The sequence below is a fragment of the Leptinotarsa decemlineata genome, unplaced genomic scaffold (assembly GCF_025532065.1).
Source record: "Leptinotarsa decemlineata unplaced genomic scaffold, Ldec_3_MD MMD2_P_RNA_scaffold_12, whole genome shotgun sequence".
Taxonomy (NCBI): Eukaryota; Metazoa; Arthropoda; class Insecta; order Coleoptera; family Chrysomelidae; genus Leptinotarsa; species Leptinotarsa decemlineata.
This window is the reverse complement of record NW_027412526.1, coordinates 809971-834843: the sequence shown is the minus strand read 5'-3', so window position 1 is coordinate 834843 and position 24873 is coordinate 809971. Positions and strand designations below refer to the sequence as shown.

The 24873-nt window shown below is 35.6% G+C and overlaps 1 protein-coding gene and 1 long non-coding RNA gene across 6 annotated transcripts in view; one reads left to right on the top strand and one right to left on the bottom strand.

Moving 5' to 3' along the window:
• Positions 1-24873, top strand: part of Eg (eagle) — an 89049-nt gene that overhangs the window by 15988 nt on the left and 48188 nt on the right. For all 3 annotated transcript variants that reach the window (XM_023174089.2, XM_023174088.2, XM_023174090.2), the window contains exon 2: positions 3974-4051. In XM_023174089.2, the coding sequence (XP_023029857.2) occupies positions 3974-4051 (78 nt within the window). The remainder of the gene's footprint in view (positions 1-3973; positions 4052-24873) is intronic.
• LOC111517816 (uncharacterized) overlaps positions 1-24873 on the bottom strand; it is a 141098-nt gene that overhangs the window by 79214 nt on the left and 37011 nt on the right. The gene's annotated exons all lie outside the window — the stretch shown is intronic.

Genomic DNA, 24873 nt, shown 5'->3' with positions numbered 1-24873 from the left:
AAAATTACCTCTGTAATTTTTTTTTCGAAATTGGGTAATTCGTTATTGAGAAATTGAATGTTGAACGTTTTGTTTGAGAAAAAAAAAACAGAAAATACGTTGTCATGATCTAGCTGTCCACTCCACTGGACCCCTTCTGAACACCTCACAAAACTGAAGTCGACGATCAGGATCATCTTCGTTTAATTCCTGAACTAGCCTTATTTTGGAAGGATGGAATTTGTAGGCTTTCAAAATCCGTAAAACACTACTAGCTGATATACCAGATGCTCTAGCTACTTGTCTGATAGATTATCCATTATCCATTTGTACATGTCCCAAACTCCGTTATTTGTGACAGGACTGGATACTTGTCATGTTTTCTGTTGTGAACAGAACCTGAAGTTCCAAACTTGTCCATTAACTGTTTAACGTATTGATTGCTCAAGTAATGGTCTGAATGATTCGCATTATAAATTCTTGCAGCAGCTTTAGCACATTCATTAGTTCGAAAATACGTTGCAACAATTTCTATTCTTTCTTCAGTAAAATGAACCATGTTGGAACACAGTGAAGAAGAATGACTGAATAATAATTCGTGAAGTAGTGACAGTGGTCAACTATATACCTTCTTTTTGTTCTGCGACAACTAGATTCAATAAAAACTACCAGTGCAGAAAAAAATAATAGTGTCGTCAATTTCAAAACGTTTACTACTAACTGAATGAATTCTACAAACCTAGAAGACCTGCGACAGAAAATTGTTCAAGTGGATTGTATTATAACATGGAACTAGAAGTAAAAATTCCACAAACTGAGAAGTTATTATCTAGTTATTCAGTCATGAAGACGGCCTTGAAACTGCTTCCTTCCGAATTTTTCAACGTTAGACATGATTCTTTCATTGTTTCACAAAAACGGATCGACCATCTTGACGCCACTGCATAAAAGTCGACGACAGAACGTACGCGCTTTTGCTATTTTAGTAGACTGATGATCGAGCAGGGTATGGATTATGGCAGTGATACGTTTAAAAAGTTGGCGTATATGGAAAATAAATTCATCACTATGCGATGTCAGCCGTAAATGAAACTGGTGTTACGACGCTTTCGATTGCAATCAAGGGCGGTGCCTTAAAAAACGGCTGAATTTGTCACGGATATGGCGATGTGATCGTCCAACAGAGAATGCTATTCGAAGCAGGTGGCTATCAATCTTGTTGTTTCTATCTCGGGATGTATGTGCCATCGAACTCCGAGAATTGAAAAGAGAGACCAGGAACTCTTTCATTTGCATTTCTGAATGCGAGTTTTTGCACAAGCATTTTGTTTTATTGTGAAAGAGTAGGAGTTTTGAGGTTGTACCAGTCAACTCCAGTCTTTCAGACAATCGGCAACACCGCACAGCCATGATTTGTGAGTTCAACATTGTCAAATATAGAGCTAGCAAATGAAATGTATTTCAGCTCAATTCAATGTTTTCTACGAACTCACAAGAAGTCAGAATCTTGGAGAAAAGAAGAAGAAATAATGTATTGACTAAAATCTTCTTGCTGATCAACGGGATATATAAATATACACCTTGGATTGGTCGTGACTGACCTGTTGAAGAGAGAACTTCGAAACCACTATGTGATTTCTGTTTGTGAGGTTGCAGTCAATTTTAAGGATGCCAGGGAGTAAGAAAAACTCTTTGGTATTACGTCAAGCTTTCGGAAACGTTTATTTCCTTCTTCAGGATTTACTAAAAAATTGTAAATACAATTACAATTTCATAGATGAGACTTTCTACTATTGTGGGTTTGAGAGAAGCTAGTTCCTTCATAACAATCAAAACTTGTTGGTCATCTTATGCATAACGAAAGTATGAATGTAGATTCAATTCAGATTTCAATCCACATGTAATTGTAGATTGAAATCTCAACTGTACAACAGCATGGTTCAATTTAGAATATGGGGAAAAACCCAGAATCCAATTTATTGCTTTGCTGACGACAGCACACTTGTCACGTCATTCCATTTGTATTCCAGGACATAAGCTGCAGAAGCACATCGTCAAAGACAGCAGGAGATTGCATATCTTAATGAGGATTTAGAGATGATTTCGAATTGGGATGAAAACTACCCGGTTCAATTCATTGCCATAAAAACCCAGGGAACTCCTTCTGCTGTGATAAGTTTATTGGGAGTTAAAATAGACACCAATATGTCTTATAACAATAATGTAGCTGGGATTCCAAAGGCTGCTTCTCGAAGGCTTCAAACACTGTTCCGAACCAGAAAACTGTGTACACACCCCAGCTACTTTTGATCATCAGAAGTTGATTCAAAACTTATCAGGATATTTGTTGAACAGTTTTGAAGAAAATGGCAAGTTTTTGATGGAGAGTATGTTGGACATTCTCAATGAACTGAAATTACTCGTTTCAAAGAACATACGATATAATATAGATATGAAAAATAAAAAAAAATGCATAGTAGAACTGCAAAAATTCCCACTTTTGTATCCTAGAGTCATTGTTGTTATCGATTTTTTGAATGGCACCATTCCCAACTGTTTCAATTTATATAAATTGCTTTTTTTTAATATTTCAGAGTAGCGATTCATATAATAATTAGTCAGTTCAAATTCATTCAGTGAGGTTGTTTTTCTCAACTTGTATACCTACAAAATATTCATATATAAAAATCGAAAATGAATCCCTCATCATTTCATAAATCATATTTCAAACTCACCTGGTATTTTTTCTGTAAGAAGTAACTAGCTAATCCTTTGCGTTATATCTCTTCAAAATATATTCAGAAAAGGAAATATGTCGTGTCGAAATTTCTTTTGCATGATTTCTGTTACAACGAACAGAAGTCAGGAACTCAATTTCCTTCATTTCAAAAAGGAAAACTACAACAAACTAACCAACTTCACTTTCGTACACTTATCTTTTTTATCATCAGTCGAATCACCGAGAGACAGTAGAAAAACAAAATAAAAACAAGTCAATTATTTCAGAGGAGAAGATCAAATTGAGTATTCAAACAGGAACTGAGATAAAAATAACTCATGCAAACGTTTCATCACAAAACAATAAAATTAATGCAAAGGTTGACTTCTGAGATTTTAAATGAAAGTAGACATCACAGTTAAATAGCAATTGCAAATCCTCTGTCGCAATATTAAATGCTCATGAATACTACATTGTCATATTCAGGTAACCATGCATATGAATCATGATACGATAATTTTTCATTTATACATCAGGTTATTTATACATAAACTATATAAATGGCTCAATTTCCCGTATAATGATGAGTTTCAGTCAGATCTCATCTCAGACGGCGCCACAGAACGTGTAAAGTAAACACATGTCTGAATTTGACAATAATAATAATAAGTGCTTGCTCAGAGCACATGCTTCTCGGACCCAGTGATCACTTACAGCCTGGTGTGAGGAGTAGCCACTAGTTGATAATGCTGACGCGCACTTTTTTCTACGTCGCTTTGAAGTAGGGGCACCATGTTCCTCTTCTTCATTCAACTGATCTCTACTTTGAATAACTTGGGAGACCTTGGTCGTTTCCAACATTCCATCTGCAGGTGTCCTAGCTTCCTGCAGTTGTAGCAACGCCTTTTTCTGCAGAATCCCAATTCACAGATTATTTGTGTGAGTTTGTTGAGTTTCTTTGGATAAGGTTACACCAGCAACTGCAGACCCTTCAATATGCCCGCCAAATTGTTCATGATTTTGGTCAATTCAAATAATTATTCTGCTCCATACTTCTGCAAGGACTTCTGACGACTGTTGATCTCTGCTTCTGATAACATTCGTCAAATTGGATGAGGTTTAGCACGTTTATAATATTGAAGTTCCTTCAAAGGGGCTTTGAATTACAATTCCATTGAACAAAGATACATTGAAATCCATGTTTCTTGCAACTCACGGAAGAGTTTCAAGTTCTCTTGTTTTTTTTGGGAGGCTGATTTTATAATTTCTTTCCAGATGAACCAGCTCTGTAAGGTGTGCGGGGAGCCAGCGGCGGGCTTTCATTTTGGAGCGTTCACCTGTGAAGGATGTAAGGTAAGCTTCTCTGACAAGGGGGTATGCAAAAGTTCCACGAAAATTTAAATGATTTTGCCAGTAATTGTTAACGCATTGAAGGATATTTCGATGCATGATTATTCCTATCCATATTTAACTGAGGTCTGCACGTTTTTTTCTTGATATTCACCGTCCGACATTTTCAAGTTACTGCAAATTTTTGGACAAAGTGATCCACACTTTATTAGTACAAACTGGATGGAACCTAGTACCTGGTAGTCCATTTTTATGAATTACCTTACTCCTGACAACGAAAAAAAAATTATTATTGATACCTCTGTTACTTTTGAAGCTGGGATATCAAAATCATTGAAATCTTCTGCAGCAGGAGACTCTGGCTTACAGCTCACAAAACATTGCTGCAGTCATCTTCTCAAACGACAAATTTTATTTTATTCAATTTTTCCAATTGTTCATTACCCCTCAATCAAATTTCTAATCATCCTCCTACATGATTGAGTGAAATATGTGAAAGTTTTTCGAAGGCACAGGAATGTCTCTTGTTCATGTCAATTAATCTCGACTTAATGAATAAAATTCAATCAAAATGTATGGAATTCCTCGATATAAATTTACTTATAGTTGCCTATAACCGTTCTTCACGGAGTCAAATGATTTATGAAAGCGAAAGCGACATGTAGGAAGGGGAAGGAGAAAATTGATTGTAATCTGATACAGTGGCGCCATTGTTTGGAAATTTTCTATATACAAGAAGTATACAAACAAATGAAATCACAATAATGATGGATAATTTTTGAAGGACTCGTCCAAAAATGAAACATTTTATGTAACGCTATTATATATTTTATTTGAAAACGAATTTTGCCACTGATAGCAAACCAGCAAAATATGATCAATATTATGTTTTTTGAGTTGATGACAAATATTGATACCTTTACAGTAGATTTGGATTTGTTGAAAACGGTGGGAATTAAATTGACGTAACACATCGTCATAAATGCTATAGCAATATGAAACTTTCGAAATGATTAGCGCCTCACAATTTCAGTTTGAGTTGTTTAGTGAGTAAGTTCCAATTAGGAAGTTGCTTCAAGACATTAAAATATTTTTGGATCAAATGCCTAACGTGTTTAGTAAAGCACAGATCAGAATCAAATCACAGGCCCAAGTTCTTCACCTCAGTTACAAAAGGCAGAACATAACCATTATGTCCAAGGATCATTACTGCCGAAAATTTGGAGTTTAACTTCAATCTCTGAGCTGATGAAATGTTGAAGATGGTCTATAGATCACGATTGTTGAGGTTTTGAGCGGAATCAATGTCAGGGAACTGAAAATAAAAGTACGGTTGAGTATCACCTGCGTAATGATGGATGTTGCATTTTTCTACCGACTGATGGAAGTCACAAATATATAATCTGAATAGTAAAGGACCAAGGATGGATCCTTGAAGAACACCTTCAGTTACGGGCAGAGTCCCAATGAGTAATTTCTAACTAGAGACAACGCATTCACAGTGCTTTCATCAACACTATCATTGCCAAATGAATCATAGAAAATACGAGGTTCTGATTATTCTGTTGTGCAATTCACAATCTATATAACGAATTACGTTATCCAGATATACTCCACCAATCAAATTTGGAAAAGCCCCGTATTTGTATAAAATAGAAATCGTAATAAAAGAGCAATCTCCTTAATTAGTTTACTGAATTATTTCGTGCATTTTGGATTGTAAATCTGTCACAAGCCGGATCAATTTGTTGAAAGGAGCTTTAATGTTTCATCACATTTCTTTACGAGCTATTAACTAAGATTGATAGCAAGTGAAACATCAATCGATTTCTAATTCGACGCTCCATCTAGTTATACTGCTGTTCAGTTTATATGCCATAAAATATAGTCTAAATACGATGACAACTTATCATGGAAAACAAATTAGAAAAGATTACTTATCGAACAGTTACAAAAGTATTAGTTAGTGAATATAAACTAGAGTTCAGTTTTTCTTGTTGGGAAACATAATCAGATGAAATTTGATCTGTCTTTCGTGAAGGGGTGCACAAAAAATCATTTAATTTGAGTTCACTGAACATGTTTATAAAAACTAGGCTTTCATAAAGTCATAAAATGGTGAACGGTGTTGATATTTCGGACTGACGCACATTCATTTCAATGAAGAGACAAATCCCAACCTATTACAAAATGTTGAACAAAAAGTCAGTACTATAAGACGAAGAAAACAAACTATTACTAACAACAGATGGTTGAACCCATCAAATACAATAAAATTTAGCGGCTCCAGCCAATTTCGTTCAAAATATACTACCGGCCAAGGTAGTTTCTCTTGAACCAAATTGATTCATCCTGAGAGACACAAGATATACCATTTTAGTCCACAACAATCTTATTCTCTAAGTGGAAGACACTGAAAAAGCTTAAATCAAGGCCCTTTTTCATCGAAGACGATCAAAAAGGTTAGGGTAATTTAGGTTTGATTTACTTGAATGATGATTCAGAAACAGTTCGGCCTAGACCAAAGGTTGTCCTGGATTAGACTAATACATCCTGACATGCTTAATAGGATTTGTATTAGACAACACATACAACACGAAATCACCATTAGAAAAGTAAAATTCAACTTGTGTCACAACTACATGTATTGCTAAAATTTGTTTATTGTTGAAACGATTAGATTTGTCTATTTTTTGCCAACATATGGAGAATGCCGTATGAGAAAAAAATATTAGTCACGTTAGTATCCAACAGAATAGAAAAGAAACTACTTGAATTCTCCACTTTTATTTTGTATTTACGCTATCTTCTTTGAAAATCATATTCTATGAGTCTTCTCAAAAAACAAGACTGGACTTCTAAAAAATGGGCAAGTTTTCCAAATCAAACCTATGATCTTTTTGTGCAGTTTTCCACACACATGGCTCATTACATTCGGTTTGTTATCCTGTTTGTGTTCAGTTAGTCTTTTCTGAGTATAACGTCCTATTCAGTCTACATAACACATCAATATACTTTGTTTTTTTATAAATCATTTGAAATCATATTAAGAAACATAACCATGTTTTAGATGTATGAAAACCCATTTTTCAACTATGTTGGAGTTTAAAAAAGTAATTTTGATTTCTCATCTAGAGAAACTGACGCGAATTTATCACAGAGATTCTTGAAGTAGGGAATTTTATAGTACTTGAAACCTTTGGTTTTTTTCTATAAGATTTATTATCATTATGAATGTTTCTTACGTGTTTAATGGATCAATAGTTCTGATCCATGAATTTTTTAATCTGACATTAATGAAAGTAGTACTTCAACCATGGTTTTTTACTCATGAAAAGCCCCAGAAAAAATTTTCAAAATTGAATGAGTTGATTCGAATGTTTATATACATGAAAAAATAATTAACATAACACCATATCTGTAAGTTTAAGTGTGTAATTATCAACATATAATTGTTGTTATTCCGAATTCAGTTGGGAAAACGAATCTGTTTACACGAGAATTGTTACCATAATTAAAACCAGAGGTCTCGTGTGTCCATAATCAACTCTGAGAAATATATGTTACAACGTAATTCACATACTCCAAAGGAATTAGTCACTAGTCCAAACCAGTTTCGGAGGTTGGCCGTGGTTCAAAGACTTCATGAATCAAATTTCGTCTATAACTACGGTAGACCTCATTGGAGTTGTAATGAAAGTACTGCAGCTTTCGATAATGGCTTCCGCAGATGTAGACGAAATTTTGAGAAGAAAAACTGTGCACCACGGCTAACAAATCCGAAACATTGGTTTTGAAAAACCGGAACAATTATTAGTTCGGCCATTTTTCAGTTCAAAAAATACTATCCGAAGAAGTTCCTGATTGTGTAACACGAGATGGAACCGTTACTGGTTAACGAATCTTTTCCTCAGAAAAATATTTCATACATACGGTATGACAGTTTATACCGGTTTGTAGATAATCTACACGATTGATTTCAGTGTGCTTCTGCTGCTTAAATGTCTGGGTCCTAACATTCGGCAATGCGATTACCTTTACTCCTGTCGTGCCCTTTAACCCACTTCAGGATAATGTTATTATCTACCGAGGCTTTGGCTAAATCTTAGTGATACTCTAGTACTAGCCCTGAGGTTATACCTTGTCTGTTTTATGACTTTAGCAACATGCATCTCTCAAGCCAAGACCTTTAGGACAAATGTTTATACGAAGTTTTCTGCCAAAATGGACCGAAAATGATATTACTGAATATTGACATTTTCTTTAGAAACACTCTGTACTTACGAATCAACACAGCTAACATGAAAAACTTAATTAGTAATAGTCATTGATTGGAAACATTATAATTTGATTGAAATATCCAAAATTCATTGTTCGAATATAAGTTAAATCTTCAATCAACAGTTATAGAAACAATAAAGACCGATGAATCGACAGGCGAGTCATTTTCAAATTCCACAATGGGAATGAAAATAGTTTTAGAAAAGATACCGGCGATACAGTTTTTATGAGAAATGAAATAAAATCAAATATTCTTGTGAAATTGATCTAAAACTTCTGAAAAGTGAGTGTATTTTCCGCCAATTCGCCTAATTCCGTTGGAGTATAACGCATTCCATATAACTCACAGCCATGCGGGCTTACTAGATGGAGGTCACGGGTTCAGTGTAGGTGGAGATATTTATGATATATGTTCCTGAAAGATGACAAGTCTAGAAAACGAATTGAAAATAAGTATAAATGAGCAATTTGTCTGCTGACCTGCCAACCCTCCTGTGAACCGAAGTCATTGCAGGAATAAGGATAATGGATGGAAGAAAATTCTTCGGATTTTTCGTGCCACTCATGACTAGTGGAAGATACTATTCCATAGACTGAACTGTCACCAAGTGTGGCCTTTTAGATTTCACATTTTCTTATTGTATTATAGAAACTTATTTACCTTATCAGTTAGCGTAATATTCTCTAGAGGTAAATTCAATTTTAATATTTCTTTCGTTCGTTCATAACAGACAGACAGTGTTAAAAATCCTGGTATATATATGGTATACATTGATTGTCATCTCATGTGGAATAAAGATATCAATTCCTACCAAAAAATTACGCATTCTTCTGTATAAGTTCAATTATCTTAAAAAAATTTATGGAAATTAAACGTCTTCGAATACCCTATTGTTCACTCATTCAAAGTCATCTAAACTATGAGTTGCATGGGGATCTGCAACGAAGAACCATTCGAAATCGTTGGAAATTCTGCAAAGAACAATAATTAGAAGTATCTTTAAAAAACCAGATACTTATCATGTAAACCTCCTTTTCTTCAAAACTGAACATTTTGACATGAGACAATTCGATTTTTCCAAAATGTATTGCAAAGATCGTTACATTTTATGGGTCCCAGAAATTATTATTTTATGTTAACTATATACCTATTTTCAAGAAAAAAATTAACATGTGCATCATGATTTATCCGTTCTGATTTATCAGTTATAATTTTTCACAAAAAACTTTTCACTGTTTGACATTGCTCTAATAGTTCTTATGTATGTTCTACATTATATACATATTGTTCATGTTTATTTTTTAAATTTATCTTATTGTGTTGAGTTTCAGTTGTGATTATTTTAATAATTTACATAACCCATGCACGGGGTATCAAATTTTTATGGGATCAAACTCTTTACTTCCATTATACACTCCTTGTAATCATATTCAACATAATAAAATCATTTTCAGACAAAATTCATAACTTTAACGGAGATTTCGAAATTTTACACATAGAAAATAAAGGTTTGGAGCTGAATTATTTGGAAGCAGTGAAAATTAATAAACTCAAAGAATCAAATAGATCACCATTACTGAATTTGATTTATTAGAAAATGACATTGCATTATTGATGTAGAATTGATATGATATGCTCTAGATAATCTTAGTTTGAGGATGTACCTTAGTTATGTTATATTTCACTTTGGAAATAAAATATTTTTTTAAATTATTTATATTGAAAAAGGGAAACAGTACTATGCTCCCTAAGTACAGAATTATAACTTGAGAGTAACAGAGACTGAATGAGAACTATAACTGAGCATAACGCCACGCAGGACGGTATTAATAGTAAGATAAATGATAACATATTCTAAAAATGCAACAAAGAAAATAAAAAAGTTTTTTGTGTCGTCGTTTGACATTGACGAAAGAGCTACTGTGATAGAGAAACATGCCGTGATGTATTTTTTGAAAATAAAGTTTGTGAATAGCAAATCGTAAAGTGGAGTTTATGAAAATATTTATTTACCATTTCTTCTTTCCTTCTTCATGAACTGTAATTGTAATTCAACGAACTGAATAAATTATTATATCATAAAAACCTGTTTGTATTTTACAAAACCTGATACGAATATTTCTTATTACACAGTCAATGAACGTATTTGATTCCACTCTATATAAATTTTTTGAAAGAATCAATAGAATAATTTTCTTCCAACCACCTCTCACAACCTCCTTACTGAACCATCATTATCTCGAATTCAACATATTCACGGCATGTTATCCGCCTGGTCATTTATTAGATGCAATCACAATTCTCATAAGAATGGAAACGGACGGGAAATCGAGCAATCTCGTCTCCGCTCGAATTCATCAAGCTTTCAGCAAAACACTGCATCGAATTTCATTCTCTGCAATTGAGATCAAATGCCATATGTCGATGTTTCGCATTCAAGGCATTCTTCTCATAATGAGAAGATGGGAGAGAGGTGATTCATTGGCACGACTCTATAATTCACTCATTACCGCGCAGGTGTCTGATTGAAATGTTCACAGGTGCTCAGAAAATGGCTTACAAGTCAGTTCTGGTTCAATTCTGAAGTTATATTTCATTTGGCGCGTTAGGGAAAAATGATGAGAGTAACTTTTTACGATACCCGCTCACACCGTCACGAAAAACCGATACCCTGAAGTTAGCTTCTTCTTCTATAATTTATATGGCCGTTACTTGTCAGTCGAGCGCATTTAGCCAGACTCCTCCTATCCATAGCGAACAGAAGATAAGTCTGGGGGCGCAGCTGTCTTGTTCGAGGCAATGCAACCACCCTGAATTTAAAAACACAAAATTTTTCACTAGGGCGCTGTTATTCCTGTCAATATGACTTTCAAAAATAACATATCTTTTATCGCACTGACGACCTCATCGAATCCATCGACATCCAGCCTGGTTACTGGCGTAGGAGGACGCCAGTCCTTTAAAAATGTGTTTCACTCCATGTTTATTTAAAATTTGACTCTATTTGAAAAAAAACACCACTTTTGAACTGCACTCCGACCAAGACATCCACATGCCATCTTTGAGGACGGTCGTTATCGGCATAACTGTTTTCTGTCGCGATCGGAGAGGAAGTCACTGAAGTTCGCTACTCAACATTTTAGTTTGGAAAAAAGTTTTTACTAGAGTAAAAGAGAAGACGTCTACGTATGTTTGCGTGAGAATTCGCAACTGTATTCAAGATATTTGTTCAAATGTTTTTGAACCTAAAACACATGTTTTGTATCAGTCCGAATAAAAAATATATAAATATACATTCATATATATTTTTCCAAATAATATATCGTAGTGACAGATATTCGTTAACAATGTATTGATTTGAAGATAATTTACAGTGACTTTAGGTTATAAAACTGGTTTTTACCTATTACTTTGAATACATTACATTATCATTCAGTAACATTATCATTTAATATGTAATAACTGTGTAAATAAATCAATAAGTACATGAATAAACTTAACTAAAATCCATGTTACCTAAAAACTCCTAATACAACCGAGTTTTCAAATTTCTCATTTAGTTTCAGTGGTAATTAGACTAAAGTGTTTTTATTCTTTTCATTAAAGGAATGACCAATGATTATCACAATCAAAGTTTTAACAACATGGTGGTTATCACAGATCTACTTTGAATAAAATATCTTTTCCCAGCAATTGCGTCCCAGTGAATTGCAGAATATACCCAATTCACCCATGTAGATCCCGATTCCGTGTGGATATCGAGATGAAAGGTCTCCTATGTTGAGTTGGGATTATGTAGCATTCTTGTAGTTGAAATTCTTTGAAATCAGTTTCGCAGAAAACCACCATGGCTTCCTACGGATGGATGAAGCCATGATGGATGAAGCCACTGTAGCAAACTCTCTCACTAGTTTATGGAAATATAAACCACCGAAGAACAACTTAGAGTCAGCCTCCCAATAGTTGATGTCGGAACTCAGTGAATAAATTCTGATACCGTAAAATGAAACAACATCAAATATAAAGAAATGTTCTACACAATGGTCAAACCAGTGTATATTTGCTTAATCCCAGCAATGATTAGGTAGACTGAATCGAAAACAATCTTGAAAACTGCAGAGACCCAGAAATAATCCACAAAAACTTACCAATTTGCTCGGAGTTTCCTCATGAAATCACTCTTGAGAAATAGGTAATGAAAACCTCATCGTTCGATATTTTTTCGACTCAATAATTCATTTTCATCACGATTTAGAAGAATAAAGGTCGAACTGAATATTTTAGATGAATGAATGAGATCCCGTCATGGTCATTCGGCCCAGTTTCTTTCTCATTTTCCCTCTATGAATGGATGACAGTCATCATAAACATCATCATTGCATAAATCCCCAACCTGAATATGGCACCAAACAAAAGAACTTTCATAACAGAAAAGCTGGCATCGAATGTGTTACCTAAAATTAGCCTAATCCAACTCATCATCGACTGCTGTCCATATTTGATGTGCTTTCTCACCTATTAATCTTGTCAAGCATCATCTGACGTATTCAAAAGTTGTGTTAGCAGCATATAATTAATAGTTACGTAACGATAATAGTGGTGAATACACTCGGAAGCAGAACCGGCAGTTGAAAACATACAAAGACTCATTACGAGAATTGAACTTCTGCGGGCTCAGGCTATTCAATAATAACGATAATGATAATAAGGAGTCGCTGGATTTGAGAAGAACTTGCTCATCGATAAATATGTAACAAAGGACTCGATACAGAATGAGCGTAGTATGGTTACCAATATAGGTTTACCGATTCCAATATCATATATAACGAAAAAAAAATGGTTAACCATTTGCCAATTGAGATCAAAGGCATAACATGTACCACTTAATTTATAAAGTCTGTAAAAAAGCTTCTGATTTCAAAGACTTTTTATTCTTTAGACGAATTCTATTCAGACGGAAATTTAAATTATATAAACAATTAAGTTTAATTATTGTGTAACTTTTTGTTTAATGTTTAAATTTAGCTCTGAACTGTATAGTTGAAAATGTTTACGGAGTTGATACTTACTGTTATTTTCTATGCATTCACTTTTATATTTTTATGCTTTATAGTTTTCATATTCTCATACTTTAATTTATGTGTTGCATGAGAATATTCATTATTATTATTATTTATTTCAATATTTAGCATATATATTATTACTTTCTGACTACTTTTTCACTCCAAAATGCTGAAATCACCAAATGTTCAAATATTACTTTCAATTTGTATAACCTATATTCTTTAAAATAATAACACTTTTTACAATAATACTTTATCTTCGACAATATCTTTTAAGTTGTGTATCTTATATTTCTTAGAATAGTAACACTTTGTCAATGAGATTTCATCTTCGACAATAAAGTACATTTTGATTTGATTTCATTTGATATGTGTATGGCCTGTATTGATTACTGCAAAGTATTTGATACAACATCGCATTTGCATTTGCTCAAATGCCTTGCGATAGAAAATATTGAGGTGCCTCAAATAACTGAAACCACTCTAGCGAACTCGCTTCACCATAAACATCTGGCCAGGCTAGAGTCCAAACAGAGTGGGTCTCTCCAGAAGAGGTGTGTTAGAGAGCGATTCCCTCAGTCCCCTTTGTCTTCCGCATCTCACTATTGCCATCATCCGTTGCGCTCAGAAATACTCGAGGGTGTAACTGTTTGTTACATTATCAATAACTTTGCAAATATTTTTGAAAAGCGCTTGAAAAATAGGCTGGTTGATTTTTTAGAACAAAATAATATTTTGTTTGAAGGTCAATTCGGTTTCAGAGAACATATGTCAACCGAAAATGCAATATTTCAATTGGTTTACAGTGTTTGGAAAAATTTCAATGACGAAAAAAAAGTTTGGCAGTATTTCTAGATCTGGCTAAAGCCTTTGATACAGTCAGCCATCAAATTCTTCTGGACCGTTTAGAAACTATAAGAGTTGGAGGTATTACTTTAGACAACAAAAAAAGATCAATCCTTAATTAACACTCTCACTGTTCATAAGTATCTATGCCGAACCCCAATGCAGTGTTCATATCCAATAATTGAAAAAGTTGACAACATGAAGTATTTGGGTGTATATGTAGACCAACACCTGCGATGGGAAGAACACATTGACAGTTAAGAGACTCAATAAGTTAGTTTATAAATTCTATCAAATCAGAAATCTGAATAATAAAAAGCTCTTACGATTTACAACTCACTCGCTGAATCTTTATTGAGGTACTGGATCATTATATGGGGTGGTCTCAGTAAAACATTATTACACGTTCTAGAGGTTATGCAAAATACCATATTTTTTAAGAAAAATAGAAGGTACTCCACTGAAGACCTTTACAAAGAAACTGACTTATTTGATGTAAGAAAACTCTATACCTATCAATGCTTAATATGGATGCAAAATACCTCCATCTCTCAGATAAGTCATACTTACAACACACTTAATAAATCTGAGCAGAAAACAAATGTTCCTCTCTGTAGGCTAACGCACATAAAGAAATTTATATCATACTTTGGTCCAAAATTGTTAAACCTAGTCACTTTAGAAATCAGAGTCATTCCTAATAAACGAAAAATGAAATCAAAACTGAAAGAATATGTGAACCAAAATTATGACAAACTGAAAACCATATACGAACTCGAATAATAATAAAAAATACAAAATACAATAAATAGTCATATAGTCTCTCCCTCACAATGAATTTAACTTTGATTATTTATTTCTTCCTACTCACCAATCAACATATGAATACTCGATGTAATCCAGGTTGATGACTACAACACAAGCATTGCTTAAGTAGCTCAGCCTATACTCAATTTCCAGTTTTAGATAGTTTTAGTTAGTTCTTTCCTATTTTTTTAGTTTCTCAAGTTATCTAATTTTAATATTGAATTCATATTGTATATTATGCTTACTTATATAGAGGATCTTTATGCCCCTGGAGAAAAGGATCTCCATCAACTTTCGACGGTGGTAGATGAAGGGGTATACGTATGCTATCGGTATGAAATTCGGGCAGAAATGGGGAAAGAGGACGATGTAGGGATACGGAGAGGATGTGCAGTTCATAAGAGATGGTTACTTTCACCCCAATTCGAAATCACTTCTAGATCCTCATTAAGAAATGCAACCTCCTGCTGCCGGTGAAAATGTGCATCCGCAGCCTTTGTCCTGGAATCCAAATGGAACGACGTAACAAGTGTGCTGTTGTCAGCAAAACTATATATTCGATTCTTGGTTTTTACCAATGAGTCGTTGACGTTCAATAACAAGAGAGTTGGAGACAATATGGTTGTCTGAGAAACAACAGCGTTGATGGTAAAATGGTTAAAGCATTTGAGAGATGTCCATCGACGGCCACATCCAGGGAAAGTTCTGTCAGGAAGCTGAAGAGCCAGCCATACCCGACAAGCCAGAGGCATTAGAAATATCGAGTATAACGGCTCTTTACTCTTCATGTTTCATGATTGTGTTATTCCAAATATGGGTAACATGCGATAGATAGTCGTCTGTTGATATTTGTTTCCGAAAGTCATATTGATGTTGAAGCCTTTCAAATATATAAGGATATGGTAGTTTACAGCTTTCTCTATGGTTTATGATATCAGCGATAGCAAAGCGACTGGTCTTTAGTTAATTGGAAGATTTTTTTGCCCTTCTTGGGAATAAGCTGAACGTAAGCAATCTTCCAACAAGAAGATAACACCCCTTCCTTGTAAGACAGGTTGAAAAGTCTGCAAAATACTAGTTTGCACTCCAAATCATCCTTTCCACGCTTGTAGTTGCCCTAACAATAGGAAAGCCGTGGACGAATGGTACAGGATGAAGCCTGTGAAGTCTTCAGGAATTCCAATCTTCTTCTATGCAGAGCAGGAACTCGGGCATTCCTCTTTAGGTCAGCTCCACGAGCAGCTGATGAACCTGGTTTAGTTTTCAACACCATTCTTTATGAATTGTTGCTATTGAAGGTGGAGTGTGAATTGGAGGATTGCTGTCTTATTTTTGTGGGGTTTGGTGAATCGATAAAGTGTGGCAATTCGCGGATCACTTCGGTTTGTTGTAGCTGTTCATTGTTTTGGTGTAGGAGCATTTATGCTGCTTCACAAGCATCGGTATGAAGGAGATGATCTCGATGATGACAAAAGTACTTTCCCAATTTTTGGAAAGATCATGTAACCAAGTATCAATTTTGTGAATAACCCTAAATGGCTAACAACTTTTCGACAACTATCAAATGCAGGTTTATCTTACTATTTGAAAAGTGAGATTGACTTGATGCACTATCCTGAGGCTATGGCGACTCGTTACTTTGTTATAATAAAAGAAGAAAAAGAGTGAATTTATTTCAATTTCGCAAATACTCGTCCGTACTTAAATATAATGGTCATTTGCCATTCCGACTGACCCATGGAGAAAGTGGACGATACGCGCCTCAGTTACATAACGTTGCTTCTTCAGATTCACCTAATTTCGCAATATTTGTTTCTAAATGTATCAGTCAATGCGTGCGTTAGATTTAATGCCACTCACGATCTTATTCGACCGAATAAAAAGGCAAACCGACTTAATGTGTCGCATTGAAATTAATTGCTGTTCAAATAACTATTCCACATCAGCAGTCGCTATCAAACTTGCAGACAGGACCGGATTAGAAGGTTGAAACTAACAGAACAGATAGTTTTAATGACGCTATCAATTTTGTTTCTATTTTTTTCATAGTATCGCATATAAAGTTCCAATTTTGGGAAATATGAGATGGTGCTTTCCAGATTTCGACCCAAATTTTTGCATGTCGGTTAATCTTATTGATTTTTTAATTGTTTTTTCGGGGTTTTCAAATCAATTTATATTATATTAGACAGTCCGAACTGATGAAATATACCGAATACCCTGTGAGTGCGGCAAATCCTGTATCAGTGAAACTAAGAGGCATTTGAAAGCCCGCATTGTCGAACACAAGAAAACATACAACGGGGGACTGATCAACATAACATCAACTGTTCCTAAGCTGAGATCATCCACAGGGAGGAACACTGGTTCAAGAGGAAGTTCAAAGAAGCTGCATACATGTTGTCCAACGACGCATTCAACCAAGCTAGTGTAGAGATACGCAACATATGGAAACCTGCAATCAAGCTAAAAAAAGGTAAACTCCCGTCAAACGGACAAGCGGAGAAAAGGAGGAGGGGATAGGTGAAAGCGCTCGAATGACCTATAAATAGTCATCTCTCGGAGGAATAGTCCGGTCATCACCTGAATACCATTGTGGAGACTAACAATCGAAACGTCGTGAAAAAACTAGGTATTGAATTCCTTTAAATTTATTTTTTTTTTCCTAGATTTTATTTTTTCAGTTTTTCTTTCTCTGTTGTCATTTTCATTTTGTATCTAGATTATTAAATTCGTTTTGCTGTGTTTTCATTTCAGGTTTTATCGCTTGATATTGGTCGGTAGGTAGACGGTCGGTTCGACGTGCTTGCTTTGTTCTCTCGGTAAATGGACCGACGTGTTGATCGGTGGTTCAAGCCGCAGGCTGGACGATTGATTTTCACTTGCTATCGTCCAAAACCCGTGTTGGGAATCACAAGTTGAAAGGTAATACCTCGTTAGTCCTCATCTCGCACAAGTTTGTACTTCTGAGGGTTGCCGTTCGTAGGGTTGCGACAGCTGGTTAACAGAGAAATATATTTAATATATATTGCTCGATATAATTGATATTTCCGGCAATTTATTCTAATTCAATTTGTTTTTTTTTTATATATTTCAAATCATAGTAGATTCATTAGACAAGGGAAGTCCAAACTGATGAAATTGATTCGAATTTTCATTTATTAATAGTGAAAAATGTGTCTCAAGTGCACCCCCGTCAATAAATTTCTAGATCCGCTACTGTTTCATTCTGCACAATTATTCGAACCCTCTTTACATTTTCTGGAACCTTGTCTGCCAAATAACACAACCTTTGACCTACATGCGCAAATGTGGTGTCGAAATCCGACATAAGTTTGAGTGTCATCTGCGAAGAAACGAGATATGCAGTCATTCAATGTATATAATGAATAGAAGAGGGCCCAACATGAATCCTTGAGGCACACCACAATTAACTTTCAAACAATTCGAGAGGACACGATTCACCAGATAATTCTCAATCGAAACTACTGCCTCTTGTGAAAATTTAGGATATTCCTAAACAGATATCAAAAGTTGATGATTGATTCTATCGAAGGCCTTAGATGGTCCTCTTGGAAATCCAATCATCTCCGGCTTCTTCGCGATTCTCATTCAGCTACTTCGCCCCTGTCGTTCCGTACTTTCTATTCACACGGTGAAGAGCCATTTGAGAAAATTAGTACGTAGGTAATAGTCTAGCGAGCGTTACATTACTTTGTCCATGCAATTCCAAACGGTCCAAACATGTTCTTAATTCCCCCAACTTAGAGCGCATATTTCCTCATTGCAGCCGGAGCCCTGATTGTGTGGTCAAATTAGATTACAAGAAACCGTCAGGAGGTTGATGATTTATCGTACCCGATCATTAAAGCCAAAAAAATAAAATGTTTGTACTTTTTCTAATAGGAAATGAAAGTTTGTGTGTAATTTGTGAATCATTTTCTGATGATTACGGCTTGTTTAACAAACAATATAGTGGTTCTTGCTGCTCGATTTATATCTACCGTGACATGTCGAATTGAGATGATAGAGATGTATTTCTTGCGATATTTTGGAGGGGAAACGGTTGGATGTGTGGGAACCGATTTCATATTGGCTTGATCCATCTCTTGATTTGGAAAATTATGACAGAGCAGACATGAAACGTTCAAAAAAGAAATACGCACTTTGTTCTTACTGAAAGTTACTCAACCTGAGGACGGTAATATAGTTTGAGTTGTAAGGATTTACACTTACCACTTGATGAACGGAAGGATGGATTCAAAAGAAATACTATTCATTTACTCTTTCACGTATACTCAGTCCATCATATTTTTCGATCAGCATCCCTACTGAATCTCGTATCAGTGAAACAGATCACCGCCAATACAATACCTATTTGCTTTCGTTGATCCCAGATTATACTAATTCCATCTATTATGAAGACGAAGTTAATGAAAGTCTGACAACATCAGAATTCCTGCATGACATTCAGTAATCCAATCCCAGATTCAGTTACACTCGACATCTATAAGATCTTATCATCGGAGATGAAAGTGATACAACTTCGCAAATTTCATCACGTTGAGAATTAACTATATGAAATCTGGGAAATGATTGAAGAATCTGAATCATCCATTGATCAGAAAGTTGTTGAAAATGTTTCACAGTCATCATGTTTATCACGAGAAGCACTAAGATTCTGAATAAGAAAGTTTATCATTTTGAAGTTTTAGAATGAATTCATAGGTTTGTGTGGTTTGAACAGTTCACCTTTTGTAATCATATTTTGAAGTCTGAACACAAGGACTACAGGAAAACCTTCGAAGCACTGACTTACGTTAGTTTGTTTTTCGTGGTTACGTTACGAACTGTTGCATTTCATCTGTCTCACTTCGACGTCCGTACCCGTTACAAATAACCCGTTACATAACCACTATCATGTAACGTTACATTTTGTGGAGACAGATCACTGTTGCATTTCATCTCTTACTTTGATGTCCGTACCCATAATAAATGGCCCGTTACGTAACCACGAACATGTTGAGTTGCAGTTTGTCACGTTACGGGGTACTCTTGCATTTCATCTGTCCTACTTTGAAGTCCGTACCTGTTACAAATGACCCGTCACATAACCATGAACATGTAACGTTACATTTTGTGGAGACGGATCACTGTTGCATTTCATCTGTCTCACTTTGACGTCCATACCGTTACAAATGACTCGTTACATAACCACGATCATATAATCTTACATTTTGAGGAGACTGATCACTGTTGTATTTCATCTGTCTCACTTTGATGTCCGTATCCATAACGAATGGCCCGTTACGGAACCACGAACATGTTAAGTTACAGTCTGTTATGTTATGGAGTACTCTTGCATTTCATCTGTCCTACTTTGACGTCCGTACCCGTTACAAATGACCCGGTACATAACCACGAACATGTAACGTTACATTTTGTGGAGACGGATCACTGTTGCATTTCATCTGTCTCACTTTCATGTCCGTACCCATAACAAAAATGACCCGTTACGTAACCACGAACATGTTAAGTTACAGTTTGTTATGTTACGGGGCACTGTTGCATATCATCTGTCTCACTTTGACGTCCATACCCGTTACAAATGACCCGTTACATAACCACGATCATGTAATCTTACATTTTGAGGAGACTGATCACTGTTTTATTTCATCTGTCTCACTTTGATGTCCCTATCCATAACGAATGGCCCGTTACGTAACCACGAACATGTTAAGTTACAGTTTGTTATGTTACGGGGTACTGTTGCATATCATCTGTCTCACTTTGACGTCCATACCCCTTGCAAATGACCCGTTACATAACCACGATCGTGTAACCTTACATTTTGAGGAGACTGATCACTGTTGTATTTCATCTCACTTTGATGTCCGTACCCATAACAAATGGCCCGTTACGTAACCACGAACATGTTAAGTTACAGTTTGTTATGTTACGCAGTACTCTTGCATTTCATCTGTCCTACTGTGACGTCCGTGTCTGTTACAAATGACCCATTACATAACCACGAACATGTAACGTTACATTTTGTGGAGACGGATCACTGTTACATTTCATCTGTCTCACTTTCATGTCCGTGTCCATAACAAATGACCCGTTACGTAACCACGAACATGTTAAGTTACAGTTTGTTACGTTACGGGACACTGTTGCATATCATCTGTCTCACTTTGACGTCCATACCCGTTACAAATGACTCGTTACATAGCCACGATCATGTAATCTTACATTTTGAGGAGACTTTTCACTCTTTTATTTCATCTGTTTCACTTTCATGTCCGTATCCATAACAAATGGCCCGTTACGTAACCACGAACACGTTAAGTTACAGTTTGTTACGTTACGCGGTACTGTTGAATTTCATCTGTCTCACTTTGATGTCCGTACCCGTAACAATTGGACCGTTACGCAATCACGAACAAGTTACGTTACAGATTGTGGAGACGAGCCGCTGTTGAATTCCATCCGTACCACTTCGTCACGCATAAGGCACATATCCACTCGTTCCACTGACATTACTTATCGTTGTGATGTCAAAAATGTTACAGGATTGGAGAAACTTTCGAATAAGAAAAAACTCGACAAATATTTCCATTTGGAATTTTCGAAAAAACTGTCATGAGAAGGGGGACGGTTGAAGAGGGTTTCATTTTTACCAAGAAATGTGTCTTACTGAAAACTAAAGTTGACACGCTTCACGATTTTTTGCAGTCTCAATATTAAGTGACTTATTCAGTGTCTAGTTTCAACTTGTGAGATTACCAGTTACCCAGTTTCCTCTTTGATTTTTGTGGTGCAGTAATAAATCTGTTCTGCATGTCCTCCCTAGATGACACCACTCTGTAGATGGGAAAAGTGAAGGTATTCAGTGTCCGAGTGATAACCTAGACAGTTTTCATTCCAGCTGAAGCAGACCCTGCATAGTGGGCTTAATAACAGTCCACAATCGTTTACTATGTGCATATGAGCATGTCAGCCCGTATTGTTACTTATTGTGATATATGAATTAATGTAACATGGTGTGAATACATAATTGTCGGTTTCTCCGAAAACGCTATAGAAATAATTGTCTTGAGGAACAATAGTCCGTTTAGTTGTCGGTTGAAGTTTTCTTCATGCTCTCAACGCCTGTCAGTCAGGCAGTTGTTTTCTGAAAATAGGCTTGCCCGATATTATCGTCAGTGTACACCACAAAAACTAGTGATATTTAGGAATTCAATTGTCACCATTCGCAGAAGAATCAAACGACGACAATGATTGACAATGTAGGTTTGTTGAGAATGCAAATTGTTATGTAGCACGAAAGGCGATAATTTGCTAGTTCACCAATAGCTGATTGAACAAAATAAAATAGGACCACTGGACGATTTATTTCGTTTGTTATTTCTGAATTTCGAGTATTTCCTTCGAACCTATGGAACTATGAAAAAATTGAAAGCTAGGCCATCAAAACAAAAGCGATAAAGCGCTTCTTTCCCAACAGCTTAGAACATTTACTTAGGTGTACTTATTGTTGAATCATACTTGACTGTTATACTCACTCTCACCATTTCAAGCACTGCCCTAATCAAATCAAACCAGGGGAAACAAATATTCAAATATTATTATGATTAAATATCAAACCTTTGGATAAAGGCTTCCACAGAAATTCACAGGTTTACTTTAATATTATTATTATGACAGTGACGAGACCCTATTAATATATGAATCGAATAAAACTCACCAATAGAATGAACAGATAGACAACTTCGGGGGTATAGGAAAACAATCTTTCAATACAATTCCACCTTGAATACCAACAAATCATATATGATATTCAGCAATCCCAATATCCTAATTGAAATTTATTGGTATCAGACATTTTGTATTCAAATCTAAACATTGTTTCAGTTCGAAGTTAGTCAAGTAAGTCGTGTGCCAGCTCTGCAGTTTCATGTCAAGGCACGATATATTTCAACAATGAAATCCTATAGTTGCAGTCATCTAAGTAATTTGTTCATATATTCGTACATTGTGTCTGTAATAATTATACTTCAAAACAAATGTACTTGCTGAAATGTCTCGTTATTCAGCTGATGAAATTGATGACACAGTTGATTTTTTTAGGTATCTACGGGCTAGCCACCCAAATCATCTTTTTGTGCATTACCTTCCTATTCCTCACTTTGAACATATCAGTTATGAAGGATTTCATTTTGGTAAATTATCCCAAAAATTTATACCCAGTTGCTAGGTGTAGGTGTAGGTAGGAAAATAATGCAAAAAACAATGAAAGTGACTCAGCAAATATTCATCTGGTCCAATTCATATTGGAAAAGAAATTCGCTCTTTGTATCCTTAATTATATTTTTTACTCTCTCTGGGTTTTTTCATTTCAATAATACTTCACCGTGACCAGGGAACCAATGAGATAACAAGTCATTCGTATATATAGGAAATAAATTGAGTACAAGAAAAGTACCTTGGGGCACCCCAAATGCTACTCTTTAGAGTTACTTCCATGATTTCCAAAGCACCATTACCACTAATTTTTGAATTATTCGAGGGATGTTCCTCGTATTGTTGTATTTTCAAAAACTTTCAATATTTATGTACCCTCGCTATAATTTCAGCAGGATAGCAATCATGTTGATTTTTTGGTAAATAAGCTAAGTTACTCCTGCAGGCAAAGTAACCCAACTTTGCTATTTCGTACAATATTCGATACTTTGATCATTCTCAATTTTCCATTTTGTTCGATAGTTATTTGAAGTAAAAATACATTCTGACCACTTTCCGAATACCTTCATTCACTGGACTATAACGCAAATCACTCACAAGGAGCGTAATTTGTGTGCGGGACACATTTTATTAGATTGGACCTGAAGAATGGCTGAACTAATTTGTATCAGTTCGAAGATCAGAGGCTGATCTGAATATGGAAGGAGCTTGCCTCATTATCGGCTTTGTGCTCATTTTTCTGATCTCTGATAAGGGGAAACGCATGATTGTCATCTTGGGAATCCAAATAAGCTGATCGCTGGAAGCGATAGTCTATTTCATGATCGCTCTAGATAGGGAACAATGGTTGTGATGAATTTCTATTGACACTGATGGGTCGATTGTACGAATCTTGTTAACGAGCTGGATTTGGACAAAGTTGCTGGAGGAAATAAAAAATTTCTGCAGAAAGAATTGGTATATTTGGTGTTGATGATTTCTGACCACTTGTCACTTCTCCGTTGAGACGAATTTCACCGTAAAAAATCAATGAATTCATGTCAGTTTGAACGTCATCTGTTTTTGTAGCTCCATATCTCTCCTCTGTTTATTTTTTTCAACATTTTATTAATTTTTTCTCATTTCAGCTCATTAGGTTAGGTTGGATCCAAAATGAGTGGGTTGATTTGACCCTCCACCGCAACCCGCAAGGGTTTATTGTGGCTTACACCTATTCACACTCGACCAACTTCTTCTTCTTGCAATTGGTAATGTGCACAAGTCTATATGCAGTCCATCCAGCCTCTCTCTTCAGAAAGATATGGAGAGGAGGTAGATCTAGAAGGATCTCCATGGCTGCTGACGGTGTGGTACTAATGGCACCACAGATGGCCAGACAAGCCTGTCTCGGTAAGCCAGAGAGCTTACTCATCAAAGATGAGTTTGATTCTGTGTATGGGGAGCCTGCATTATCATTCATCATAGCTCATAAAAGCTCTGGAATACGATGAAGGTACGGGACGTCCAAAAACTGCCACCACCGACGAAAACATCTTCAAAGTTCCCCAAATGTCAATGCATGAAACTAAGTTCTCTGTTAATCC